Source organism: Ceratotherium simum, chromosome 14, assembly GCF_057802395.1.
Source record: "Ceratotherium simum simum isolate JZ-2026a chromosome 14, ASM5780239v1, whole genome shotgun sequence".
NCBI classification, from domain to species: domain Eukaryota; kingdom Metazoa; phylum Chordata; class Mammalia; order Perissodactyla; family Rhinocerotidae; genus Ceratotherium; species Ceratotherium simum.
In genome coordinates this window covers 26,468,499-26,483,227 of record NC_141913.1, presented here as the reverse complement: position 1 = coordinate 26,483,227, position 14,729 = coordinate 26,468,499, and the positions used below count along the sequence as shown (strand labels likewise).

At 38.0% G+C, this 14,729-nt stretch overlaps 1 protein-coding gene across 1 annotated transcript in view; it reads right to left on the bottom strand.

Annotated features, from left to right (window-relative positions):
- The window catches only part of ELP2 (elongator acetyltransferase complex subunit 2), a 48,037-nt gene that overhangs the window by 32,272 nt on the left and 1,036 nt on the right, over positions 1-14,729 (bottom strand). Inside the window, exons 2-8 of the mRNA XM_004422465.3 lie at positions 12,938-13,016; positions 9,743-9,813; positions 4,050-4,206; positions 3,579-3,656; positions 1,797-1,861; positions 938-1,004; positions 311-451 (exon numbers count right to left, since the gene is read on the bottom strand). Coding sequence (XP_004422522.1) covers positions 311-451; positions 938-1,004; positions 1,797-1,861; positions 3,579-3,656; positions 4,050-4,206; positions 9,743-9,813; positions 12,938-13,016 — 658 coding nt within the window. The remainder of the gene's footprint in view (positions 1-310; positions 452-937; positions 1,005-1,796; positions 1,862-3,578; positions 3,657-4,049; positions 4,207-9,742; positions 9,814-12,937; positions 13,017-14,729) is intronic.

Below are 14,729 nucleotides of genomic sequence, written 5' to 3'. Positions count from 1 at the left end.
CTTAACCGCCAAGCCACGGGGCTGGCCCATAGTATCATTTTATAAATTAATTTATTGAGAAAACAGTAAATACTTTCAGCAATTTTTTAAAATCTCACTAATATGGTTTAGAAGAAAAATAAGTTTCATATATGAAAAATGACTCATCCTCACATAAAAACAAAAAAAGGAAAAATGCATAGTATCAGTTACTTTCAGCGATCTCATAATTCTGAAAAGCTAACCTTCACATAGGTGTGTAGTAAATAGATAAATGAACCAGCTAGTTGACCTAAGCATTGTTACAACAAATATTTTCATTATCACTCACTTTCATTTTCTATAGTAAAAGTATTTTCCTTCAGTCTTATATTATCATCATACTGAGTTTCTAAAGATGTCGATTTTACATACAGTCTCCATATTCGTATCAGGCAATCTTGTGAACAGCTTGCTAGGAAAAGATCTCTACCTAATTAAAAAAACAAATTTTATTATTTTAAAAAAATTATATTAAATTTAGGTGTAAGAATTTCTCCTCTATAATATGCACATTTCTAGATTTCCTGAAAAAATTAGATTTTGCTTCCTTACCCTCCATTCATTAGAACTATATTCATTTTTAATAACACTGACAAATATACATTCAATGCTAATAAATGATTATATACATGTAGTACTCTTATATACAGTCTACTAAGTTCTACAAAGAGCTTCTCAAGAACGTCTGCATGTGGAATAGTCAGCTAGTGTTCTCTTTTAAACATCAACTTGTTTCATCCTCTAACACCAAAACTAATAGTTAACAGAAGAAATAAGTATCCTCCTTTCTAATTGGGACAATAGAAAAATGTAACATATAATGAAAATTTACAATTAAAACGTTAAGAGGCTGCTTTCTTGTAAGTTACACACACTTGTCCCCATCATATGTACTTTAGTAAAATTTCATACTGACCAAAGGCTGCCCATTCCACGCCTCTTATCCAATCCTCATGTCCACAAAGAAAAAGGACTTTCTGAAACTAATAAGATAAAAATCATCGGGCTTGATGTAAGAATTTAGCATTTTCATGTATATCTTCGATTTCATTGGTCTCAGCCAGTCCTATGCATCCTTTTTTTTAATGGGAACACTATCTGATTAGACATAAGATAGAGGCCTCATTCAAGAATGAAAAAAATCTCATAATCATCTAAATCATCTAACTGAGCAATGCTGAGTAGATAATATACTATCTGTAGACCTCAAACACTCTAAACATTTACAAGGTAAAATGACATATGCTATGATGCGATACAGAAAAGAGCTGGATAGTTGGACATTCACAACCATTTTAAACTTTCTCATAGAATGCAAAGAAACATGTATCTCCATTATTAAACAAATGAGCCTAGAGTTAATCAACCCCCTTTCTAGAAATTCTCTCCTCTAGTTTAACAACTCAAAGTGTAGGTAAATCTCAGAAGGACAAATAAACACTACCAAGGAGTGATTCACTGTAAGTATATTACACTTCATTTAAAATTTTTAAGAAAAAAACCACTACTACGGCATCTTCCTTCTCTCCTTCCCCCGCCTAACAATCTGTTTTCCTCTAACAGCTCTGGAGCTGGTGGCGGCCAAGGCAGCAGTTGCTTGTTGTTCAGAGTGAGAAACTATCTAACAGAAGACTGTCAAAAAAGATTCTCCTACTGGATTACATGTTTTGGTTTAGATGAGAACATTCCTAAAATTCTATAACCTGGAAATAGTCTATATTAAGATATTTAATTAAGCAGAACATAACTCTAGTCTCTAAAACATCAATAATTACCTGATCATTTTGTTGAACAAATAAGTGAATTTTGCAGTCATCATCGCCACATGCTAATATTGGCACTGGGGAAAAAAGAGGCTTCACTGTAAGTATTCCATCGTATGTTACCATTATCACCTATGCTGGATTCTAAGCTCTAGGTGAAGAATCCCGACTTCTATTTCCCATGCCACTGAGCAAATAAATTGAAAGTGCTCAATAAATGTCTATAGGAATAAAATGAACACTCTAAAATGTTCTACTAAATGGTTACTTGGCCCAAAATGACTATTAATTAACTGAGAGTCCTTCCCTCCATTCCGTGTCATTTACGATAGAAGGGGCAGTGAAAAAAGCGGCTCAAGAGCAAGGTGGGAGCATTTCACCGTGTCAGCCAGAGACTAATACGAAAAGTTCTTAGCCCAACTGAACAATAAAATGGAAGAGCAGGGGCTGGCCCAGTGGCGCAAGTAGTTAAGTGCACACGCTCCGCTGCGATGGCCCAGGGTTCACCGGTTCGGATCCCAGCACTCACCGACGCACTGCTTGGCAAGCCATGCTGTGGCGGCATCCCATATAAAGTGGAAGAAGATGGGCACGGATGTTAGCCCAGGGCCAATCTTCCTCAGCAAAAAAAGAGGAGGATTGGCAGATGTTAGCTCAGGGCTGATCTCACAGAAAAAAAAAGAGGAAGAGCAACTCTGAGCCTAGCATCATGGCTACGGCACAAAGATTTAAGGGTATATTTGTTACTTTGAGGATCTTAGCTTTTGTTTGAGAATTCAATAGTAAAACAAAATTTATGATGCCATTAGACAACAGAATAAAAGTGCATGTAATTAAATATGTGGTAAAAAAGCTATGAAAGGTACAACTGTAAAATTGGCTTTCTTTAATAAGATAAAAAAGTAATTCACATTACCAAGCAATAGCCCTAATGACTGTGGAGCAAGATAAAATAGGAACTCCTTTTCTAAGGAAAAGCCTTGCCACAAAGTGTATTTTTAAAGATTTTCTCACTTTAAATCAAAACAAAAAACTCCAGTCACTTGGCCTACATGTGGATGGGAAGAAATTAAACTCTAGGCTATGAAACCAGAATGTGTGCAGTTCCTCCACCCAGGGAGCCCTTGTACAAAGTGGAAGCATCACATGAAACCATGGAGTCGCTCACAGCTCCTGCCACAGAGGGCAACAGAGCCTGGTGGCTGGCCTTGCCTCTCTCCACCAGGCCTGTTCCCCAGGTTACTGAGGCGGCAAAGAGACAGAATGACTCACAGTGGCCATCACCTTTGTGAAGGATAATCAAAGAGGTACAGACAGGTTTCATAGCAAAAGGGAAATTTTTCTGTTTGGAGATTTTAAGAGGTCACAGACAAACTCGCATGGTGTAGGATACGAAGGGGCTTTCATCTTGAGAGATATGTTCATATGGTCCATCTTCAGTACTTTTTCAACTTATCCTAGACCTTTACCTTCTAAAGAGTCAGATAATTTTCCTAAGCTAGACCTATATATGTCAACAATATCCTTGATAAATAGCAATATCAACCCAGAGTACATATTAAGTCATTTAAATTGTCAATCGCTACCAAAATTCCTAATAGCCTCCCTTAACTTTATGTTCTATACTCAGATCATCTGAATATTGAGGACAAAAGTGTGTCATCCACGTCTCAACTTCTTTCATGAAAACATTTAGATACAAAATTGAGACCCAATGCCTTTCTTTTAGGTTCTGGTCATATGGATACATACAAATATAGTGCTCTTTTAATAGATACTTAGCAGGATACTCACCATCAGTATCAGGCAGAAAAGATAAGGAGAGAGCCAGAGTGAATCCACTTCCAAAGTTCAAGGTCTGAAGGCATGTTACTAAGAAATAATAAAAGCACCATGACTAACTAACTCTGAGCTTATCCACCTAGAGCAGTTGGGTAGCATCGTCACGGCCCTGGGCATCAGGAGGAAGATTAGAGAAGTCAATCTTGAGCCCCTACTGACCACGTGAATTTAAAAGGCCAATTTCCATCTAGATTACACAACAAAATGGCTTATATGAAAAGGCTTAGAACAAACTGACATTAACAAACATTTTGGTATGGAGGAATTTTGAAAAAGTGTAAAAGAAACAAACATCTAGATTAGAATTATAACATTTTTAAAGCTGCTTGAAAGACTGAAAAAATTATAAGTATGTTCTTGCAATTGTCATTTGTTTGATAATTACTATTTCTTTTGTTTGGATTGTAACATCTCTAAACCTACCTTCTAAACCCTTTTTAGACCAGACCCGAATAGCAGAATCCGAAGCAGCAGAAACTATCAGTGTATGTGATACAACATCCGACGCCCTCCTCTGGTAAACAGCATGCACTGCATAAACAGGTCCTTCATGGCCTTGGAGATAGACTGATTTTAAAAGCTGAATCAGACAGAAACACAAAAACATGATGAAAAAAGAATTATCAGTTTCATCTTTATTTAACTGGAATCAGAGGATTAAAGTTACTATTAAAATGTTTGATTTGGGAATAGGTCCTTTCAGCTGAGGAGAATGTAAACTTTGAGAAGTCTGACCATATTAACAACATAAAAATGTGCATACGCTTTGACAAAGCAACCTCACATCTAAGAATCTAGTCTGAGGAGATAACAGCACTAGTGTAACAAACAGTAATAAAAGACAAATACAGCTATTCATCATACACTCTTTATAATAGTGAAAAATTGCAACCAACCTAAAATTATCCACAGGGAATTGATTAAATAAATTACTGCAGACGTACATTACAGCCAATAAAAAGGATAACGTAGAGGCACTGGCCCGGTGGCGCAAGCGGTTAAGTGCTCGCGCTCCACTTCGGCGGCCCGGGGTTCACAGGTTCGGATCCCGGCGGGCACCAACGCACTGCTTGTCCAGCCATGCTGCGGCGCCATCCCATATAAAGTAGATGGGCACAGATGTTAGCTCAGGGCCAATCTTCCTCAAGAAACAAGGGGAGGATTGGCATCAGATGTTAGCTCAGGGCTAGTCCTCCGCACAAAAAAAAAAAGATGTAGACAAATGTATGGTTATTACCATGGACAGATATTCATGACACTGACATTTTTGAAGAACACAGGACAGCTTTGTGGAATGTTCCTCCTTTGGGATTAGCTTGATGTTTCCTCATGAATAGATTCAGAATATACACTCTGACATCATTACCACATAAGAGTATCACATCAGGAGGCACAGATGTCAGTTTGTCCCAATTTTAGTGAAGTTAACTTCACTAATCGATATCTTAGCAAAGATAGTGTCTGACAGGATTTTTCACTGTGAAGTTCATTCTATGTTTTTTTTTGGCAACAATACATGAGATTATACTCTGGGATTGAGTAAATATTCTAATCTCCAATAAACTTTTAAAAATACTTTTAGCATCCACTCATGATACTTGCCTCAATATAGCTGCAAAATGGAGAAATGGCAAACAGAACTCGGAAATCCCATTTATTTATCAAGTCTACCTGATGTCATGCAAGATTATGTCATATGGCATCATTTCTGCTATTTTGGGTCTATTTTTTAGAGTTCGAAATGTGTGAGATCCCACCACTTCTTTTGAGAGGTATCTTCTGTAAACTGTCTGCTGAAATAGAGGTGTCTCTTAAATGTCTTCTCAGTTGTTTTCCCAACTACTTAAGCACAACTCTGCCACTTAAGAAGGTAATTAATAGTTATGTAGAAGGGTCTGACACTAACTTCCTTTAATCATTCACCTTTGGCTTCTCTGAAAAAACATTTTCAAAAAACTCAGGTACAGTAAAATCTCTTTTGCGTAGAATTATACCTACAAAACTAGAGATCTGGAACAACATTCATCAGAATGTTAACTCTGTTGAGATTTTGTAGGTTTTCCCTTCTTTATACTTTTCTGTATTTAAATTTTTTTTTAACCTGAGTCTGTATCATTATCCCCTAAATTATTAAATCTATTGAAAATATTCACGTCACATCTTTAAGCAAGGTTACCTTTCAGCCATCAGAGAATTTTAAGAACTCAAAAAGAAATCTTTCAAACTCATGAGCTTTTTAAAAAACAATGCTCACTATTCAAAGACTCAAACCTCTCATTATACCAGCTTAGAATTACTTCTCTTTATCAGAAGTCAAGGTGTGTTGAACACCTGTGTGCATGGAAATGCATACAGGAAGGAACCTCTAAGCCCCTAAGGTTACCATGTGTGTCCCCTTCCCCTAAATCCTCATTCCCCTCATCCCTCTTTTATGCCTTTCATCCTCCTTTTCTCCTCCTCCGTTTAGCCTCACATTCTCCCCTCTGGCCCTCCCTGTCTGTTTGCTGTCCACCATCAGCTTAACTTCACTAAAATTGGGACAAACTGACATCGTGTGCCTCCTGACATGATGCACTTATGAGTGCTCACATCACCCTCGCTGGATTCCTCCACCAAGATCAGTCCAAACAGGAGCTGAGTTTGCTACCTGCCCCTTTGGTGCTCTCATTCAAGTCTCGGTGGCTCCAAAATCCCCACCTCCATGCCTGCCCTTTCTTTCTGAGTACAAATCTGGGTAACTGGCCAGCAATTCAAATGACATGTCTACAACTGAATTCCGCACCTTCCCTCCTACTTGCTTGTTTTCCTTTGTGGAAGTACCTTTTTCCCAGGACCCTACGACAGAATCTCACCCTTTTTCAAAAAATTATTTCATTTTATTTTTATTGCATTAACATTGGTTTATAACACTATATAAATTTCAGGTGTAGGTCATATTTCGATTTCTGTGTAGATTACACCATGTTCACCACCCAAAGACTAATTACAATCCATCATCATACACATGTGCCTAATCACCCCCTTCACCCTCCTCCCTCCCCTCTCCCCCTCTGGTAACCACCAATCCAATCTGTCTCTATGTGTTTATTTGTTGTTGTTTTTATCTTCTATTTATGAGTGAGATCATATGGTATTTGACTTTCTCCTTCTGACTTATTTCACTTAGCATAAGACCCTCAAGGTCCATCCATGTTGTCACAAATAGCAAGATTTCATCCTTTTTTATGGCCAAGCAGTATTCCATTGAGTATACATACCGCATCTTATTTATCCATTTGTCCCTTGATGGGTGTCTAGGTTGCTTCCAAGTCTTGGCTATTGTGAATAATGCTGCAATGATCATAGGGGTACATATATCTTTATGCATTTCTGTTTTCATGTTCTTTGGATAAATACCCAGTAGTGGAATAGCTGGATCATATGGTAGTTCTATTTCTAATCTTTTGAGGAACCTCCATGCTGTTTTCCATAGTGGCTGCACCAGTTTGTGCTCTCACCAGCAGCGTATGAGAGTTCCCTTTTCTCCACACACTCTCCAATACTTGTTATTTCTTGTCAATTAGAGCCATTCTGATGGGCGTGGGGTGACATCTCATTGTGGTTTTGGTTTGCATTTCCCTAATGATTAGTGATCTTGAACATCTTTTTTGTGAGGAAGATCTGCCCTGAGCTAACATCTGCCAATCCTTCTCTTTTTTTTTTTTTTTTTTTTGCTGAGGAAGACTGGCCCTGGGCTAACATCCATGCCCATCTTCCTCTACTTTACACAGGATGCCGCTACAGCATGGCTCGACAAGCGGTGCGTCGGCGCGCACCCGGGATCTGAATCGGCGAACCCTGGGCCGCCGAAGCGGAGCGCGAGCACTTAAAACGCTTGCGCCACTGGGCCAGCCCCTTGAACATCTTTTCATGTGCCTGTTGGCCACCTGTGTATCTTCTTTGGAAAAATGTCTATTCAGATCCCTTGCTCATTTTTTAATTGGGTTTTTTCTTGGTGAGTTGTATGAGTTCTTTACATATTTTGGATATTAACCCCTTATCAGATATTTGATTTGTAAATATCTTCTGCCAATTGTTAGTTTGTCTTTCCATTCTGTTGACAGTTTCCTCTGCTGTGCAGAAGCTTTTCAGTTTGATGTCATCCCATTTGTTCACTTCTTTTATTGTTTCCCTTGCCCGGTCAGACATGATACCTGAAAATATGATGCTACGACTGATGTCAGAGAGCATACTGCCTATGTTTTCTTCTAGGAGTTTTATGGTTTCAGGTCTTACATTCAAGTCTGCAATCCATTTTGAGTTAATTTTTGTGTATAGTATAAGATAATGGTCTACTTTCATTGTTTTGCATGTGGCTGTCCAGTTTTCCCAACACCATTTATTGAAGAGATTTTCCTTTCTCCATTGTATGTTCTTGGCTCCCTTGTCAAAAACTAGCTGTCCACAGATGTGTGCATTTACTTCTGGGCTCTCAAGAATATCACCATTTTTGATCACTCATTCTCCTAACCAACAGCTCCTCACTCCTTTGATAACTATCTAATCAATGCCCAAATCATTTTTCCTTCACGAATACACCCCATATCCCTTCCTTCATATTTTTCCTCTTCTAGTTTGGCACACTGCTATCAGATTAATCTTCTTTTGATATTCATACTCCTCTGCTTAGAAATCATCAATGACTTACAAATGCCTGCTAGTAAAGAACAAACTTTTAAAGCTAGTATTCAAATTCGCACACAATCTTCTCTTATTCTACTTCTCTAATATTAGTGCCCACAATCTATCATCTAAAAACATTTCCAAAACTGTATTCCTCAGAGTTACAAGGGATTCTAAGAGATCTAAAAGGGGAAAAAAAAAACAAACACGAAATAAGTTTGGGAAATGTTAGTTAAACAAAGATAAGCAGGTTTGTCCATATCAGAACTTTTCAGAGTCTTCACTGCTCATGTGCATCAGGACTCTGTAAGAGAGGTATAGGATATACAGTGTTTCCCAAACTTGATTGGCCACAGATTCCTTTTTACACAGAACTTCTTGAGAGATGAACAATTCTCTGAACAAACTTTAGAAAGCCCTGCCTAATGACATTGCAGGCTTTGGTTAAAACTGGATACTCCTGAGCATGTGGTCTCCTTTCTCATCTGAGCTTTTATTCACGCATTTTTCCTACCTGGAATCCTCACCTCTTTAATTCCTCGCCAGGAAATCATCTCACACTTTAAGACTCAACTCAAAGGCCATCTCTTAAATCTCTTCTGAATTCGCACAGCACCATGGTTGTGGTACAGCAAGTTAGAGCGCCACCCATGGAGCCACCTTTGTATGTTAGTTATTCAAGTACATTTTGCCTCCAAACCTATGTACATGATTCATGAATAGGATTCTGCCTCATATACATCTCCTGCACAGCAGATGTTCAAATATCTACTGCACTTTTTTTTTTTTTTTTACTAACTTTTCAGTTTTAATCTTTGCTTACAAGTAGAAACAACCTAAATGTCCATCAGTAGAGGTCCATTCATGTCCAGCATTGCATATTATAATATCACTCAGGCTTATGTAAATCTATATCCACACGGCAACAGCTGTCCCATGAACACAGCAGTAATATTTGCTATCGTCGAAAATAGAACAAACAGCCCATGTAAGAGCAGTTTGAAAACTATTCCCAAATGATGGGAAATTCACAGAAACGATTGACGACATATGAATATGGGAGCAGATATTAGTTGAAAGGGTACAGGGCCTGTGAAATATGGAAGATACAGGATCTGGATTACTGATAGGCAAGAATGAGGCAACTTCATTAAGAAAGAACACAGTAGAAATAAGGAAAAAAGTTGAAAATAAAAGTAGATATAATACCCATTACTTATAACTACAGTCACGTACCTCATAATGATGTTTCGGTCAATGATGGACCACATATATGACTGTGGTCCCATAAGTTTAGTACCCATATAGCCCAGGTGTGTAGTAGACTATACCATCTAAGTTTGTGTAAATACACTCTATAATGTTCACACAATGACAAAACTGCCTGACGCATTTCTCAGAACGTATCCCCGTCGTTAACTGATGCATGACTGTATAAATATGTCTATACCCACCTGATTGTTCTCTATTTCCCAGTGAATCACTTGATTATCAGATCCTCCAGAAACTAAGTCAGTAGAAGGAGCTGAAAAAAATAATATCTCAGTAAATGTGTTTGGTTATTTTTTCCCAGCTATTTTGAAAAATTTCAGTTATAGAAAAGCTATAAGAATACTCATCTACCCTTTACCTAGATTCACCGTTAACATTTTGCCATATTTGCTTAATGTCTTGCTCTCTCTCTCTAGATGTATATACACAGACTTTTTTTGTCTTTGACAAACCATTTAAAAATAAGTTGCAGACATTAAGACCTCTGATCCTCAAATATTTTACCATATATCTTCTAAGAACTGGAACATTTTCCCACATTACCACAACGCAATTATCACATTCAAGAATTTTAACATTTATATAGTATCACTACGTAATATACAGTCCATATTAAAATTTCCCCAAATTGTCCCAGTAACGTCTTTCAAAACTTTTTTTTTGGATTCAGAATCTAATGCCCACACATTGCACATTTAATTCTCACATCTTTTTAGTCTCCTTTAATCTAGAATACTTTCTCAGTCCCTCTTTTTTTGTGACAATGAGAGTTCCAGCCAGCTGTTTTGCAGAATGTTCCTCAATCTGGATTTGTCTGCTGTTTCCTCATGATAAGATTCAGGCTAAACACTTTTGACAGGAATAACATATATGAGACATTATAGTCAGCTGCTGCTTTCAAGTATGACATGTTTTTGAGATCAGACACATATTTCAAAATCGCTCTTTTAAACATTTACAACTTCTTGTTGATAAAAGAAGAAAGAGGAAAAAGAACCAAAAAAGGGGAAATAATCTAACATAATTTTGATTCTGATTTTCCATGTATTTGTTGTTTCTGGCCTATGTGCTAGACATTTAGGGCAATAAGCTGGGGGATTGTCTAAGGAACATCAGATTTGTATTCAGAAGTCCCAGGTTCATGTCTTACCCTGCTGCCCCCGGCTGTGATCTTGGGCTTTAATTTCTTCATGTGTCACAGAACTTAAGCCATTTACTTAACTACATGATTTTGAGAATTACTGTAAGGTACATGAAAACAATATTTGAAAAATCAGATATTTTAAGAATACGAAATGGTATTATTAAAGTTTTACATGTCACTGATACACGGATTAGAAAGAATATCTGAATTATCTGGCAGTAGAGCCCTATTCTTAGAGGAAATCAACTATAATAGTTATAGATTACAGTGATACATAAGTAATTCATTTTATGTAACCTCACTTTTAAAGGGAAGATAAAATATATAAGCCCAAATTAATATTTTATAATGAATTCCTATACTAAGATTCCAGAAGTCTTTGATATCACTTGGTGGCAATTAACATAATTACAATTGTTTTTTGTGCATGTGTGTGTGAGGAATATCAGCCTTGAGCTAACATCTGATGCCAATCCTTTTTTTTTTTTTTTTTTTGCTGAGGAAGACTGGCCCTGGGCTAACATCCATGCCCATCTTCCTCTACTTTATATGGGACGCTGCCACAGCACGGCTTGACAAGCAGTGCATCAGTGTGTGGCCGGGATCCAAACCTGCGAACCCCAGGGTGCTGAAGTGCAGCCGCGCACTTAACCACTGTGCCACCAGGCCGGCCCCTACAATTGTGTTTTAATATCTGCACTAACAGTCACTCTTTCTTGACCAGTGTGACTAATCCCACGTTACCAAGTGAAATAAGGAGCTTATTAAACTTTTTTTTTTAACTTTTTTTAATGTCACAGATAAAATCATAGCAAAGTCTCACAAATTCAGGAAATTTTGCATTTGTGTTTGGCTCAGAATGCTCTCAATAAATTATATGGAATGAAAAATAAAAGTAATTTAAAGTCCATAAGAATACTACAGCAGGTATAGTTAACACACTTGAGGAAATTCCATAGGATTTTGGAAGCACCATCTAAAAGCAGTATGTTAGGGCCGGCCCGTGGCTTAGCGGTTAAGTGTGCGCACTCCGCTGCTGGCGGCCCGGGTTCGGATCCCGGGCGCGCACCAATGCACCACTTGTCCAGCCATGCTGAGGCCGCGTCCCACATACAGCAACTAGAAGGATGTGCAGCTATGACATACAACTATCTACTGGGGCTTTGGGGGGAAAAAATAAATAAATAAAAATTTAAAAAAATAATAAAAAATAAAAGCAGTATGTTAATTAAAAATTCCAGAGTCACAGAATCTTAGAGATGAGAGACCTGGAGATAATCTAGTCCAGCAATCTCAAGTTGTTTGGTATCAGGACTCTTTTACGCTTTTAAAATTTTTTGAAGACCCTAGAGGGCTTTTGTCTATACGAACTATATGTACCAATATTAACCATATTAGAAATTAAAACTGAGAAATTTGAAAAATACTTATTAGTTTACTTAAAAATAACAACATTACGTGTTAATGTACCTCATTACATGCTAACATAAATAACACTTTTCAGGGTAAGGGGGACTCTATTTTCCAAGACAAAAAATTAATGAGAAGAGAGGCACTGTTTTACATTTCTGCAAATCTCTTTAACATGTGCCTTTATTAGAATACAGCTGGATTTTTGTATTTGCTTCCGTATTTAATCTGTTGTAATATCACACATCATATAGCCGCTGGAAAACGCCACTGCAAACTTGTGATAGAATGACAATGAAAACTGTGAATAACTTCTTAGTATTATTCAGAAAATAATTTGGACCTCACAGGTGTCATGAACCTCTAAAGGTCCCCAGATCCAGTCCAAGTCTTTACTTTTCAGATATTACTAATGTGCAAACTGGGGTCAAGAGAGACGTGATGTTTTGCCTAAAAAAGCAATAGCTTGTCTGTGGCAGAGAGAGGCCTTGAAGCCAAATCTTCTGAATCCCAGCCTGGGCCCCCACATGGGCTCTGTTTACAGGCTTTCGATCAAAAGCTGTGGGCGATGGCAGGGGTCTTGCCACAGTCAGGGGCTGCCTCTACCCTCATCCTAAGCACTGCTGTGTTATCCATGCTTCAATTGCTATAAAGTAAAAGTACAGATCAGATACTTCATTGGGCAGACCATCTTTCTTCTACTTTCCAACTGTATAATATCAGATAAGCTAAAACTGAATTAGGAGAAGTGATGAAAAAATGACTAATCATACTTTATCAGCAAACAATTGAGATCAGTTTTAACAATCGGATTAATACTTACAACCATCCTGTTTACAAATCCACTGTACACAATTGACTCGAGCAGTATGACCATTCAGGTTGGTGATAACAACTCTTTTCTTTAGAAAAGAAAATATCAGTTAGTACATTAGAATTTACCCTACAGAGGAATTAATAAATTAATAAAAATCAGATTTCAGTGCTTTTGATGCTAATAAAAAGTTCAGGACTACTTCAAACAGAATTGCCTTCCTTAATTCATAAACTTTTAACCATGGCTTAAACCATTCATTCTGCCTTTTTCACCACTCCACAATCCCAGTGTCCTATGCTCTCATCACACAGAGCTCTCAGGTCTTCATCTGCCTAGCTCCTGCTCACACATCCTCCGCCGCCATCCTTCTCACCTGGGAAGACTGCCTTGACGCCCCAGGCTAGACAAGGAACCTCTTCCTTGTGCTCCCATAGGTCTCAGCGCCTACTTCTACCATGCTTGCACCAATTTGAGGGTTTTGTTGACAAAAAACTTCTTCAATAGAGGGATTCATGATTAATAAATACAAATTCACGGCTCATTTCGCATGCTATGGCTGATTGGATGTTGGGTTCTTCAGCCTTAATGACAAAAGGTCACGAGGCCACAACTACCAAGATCCTCAGACATCAGACTCCTTCAGGGTCTACAGCCAGGTTCCCAGCAGACCCTCAGACTGCTGCTTTCACCAACATCACTCTACACTTAGGCTTTCTTTACTTAACTGATGAAGATACTACCTCTGTGTCTACAGTGCCATCCTCTTTACAGCTCCTTTCTCTATTTATTGCCAATAGCAATGGCTTCATATCTGCTTAAATGACAACTGGTACTCTCATAGCTGAGAAAAAGGTATACAGAAGTAAATATGCATAAACTAATATAGTTCACACATGGGTTATATGAGGCTGGGAAACAATTTATGGTATTTGTATTTCACTGTCTCTCACACTAGATTGAGAATTTCTTGATGGGTAGGAGTTATTACCCATTATCTTTGTGTCATCATCACCCAGTCCGGGACTAGCCCATAGACGGTCCTCAAAAATTTGCTGAAAAGGGGGCTGGCCCAGTGGTGTAATGGTTAAGTTCTCATGCTCTGCTTCGGCGGCCCGAGGTTCGCGAGTTCAGATCCCAGACGCAGACCTACACACCACTCATCAAGCCATGCTGTGGCAGCATGCCACATACAAAATAGAGGCAGACTGGTACAGATGCTAGCTCAGGGGCAATCTTTCTCAAGCAAAAAGAGGAAGACTGGCAACAGATGTTAGCCAATCTTCCTCACCAAAAAAAAACCCCCAAAATTTGCTGAATGAACACCATCCCCCAAACTTTATTTTAGCATCTGACATGCTCTTATTCTTATATTTAATTAAATGCCCAACCAGCAAATATTTAACAAAACAAAGTACTTCTTAGGCTCAATATACTTCTATTTTGATGTTAAAATCCTCTAACATGGCCACCAGATTATCACTAAAAATAAAAATGGGATAGAAGGCAAGGGCACAAATCCCTTAAATGGCTGCAGAAAGACAGACTTCTGAATCAGTCCTCAGTTGACGGCCACTGTAAAGTTTATCCTTGGTTTTATGTGCTTTCTCTTGCCAGTGAACAGTGCATGGCAATAACAAGAAGCAAAAACGGGGAGGAGGCAAGCAAACTCGAGATAAAAAAAAAAACAAATACAACTATTTCATATATAAATTTGAATCTGCACCGGATGTGAGGATAAAGGAATTTTTAATCAAATTAATAAAGTAGTACAATAAGAAATATATGTATCTCCTGCACT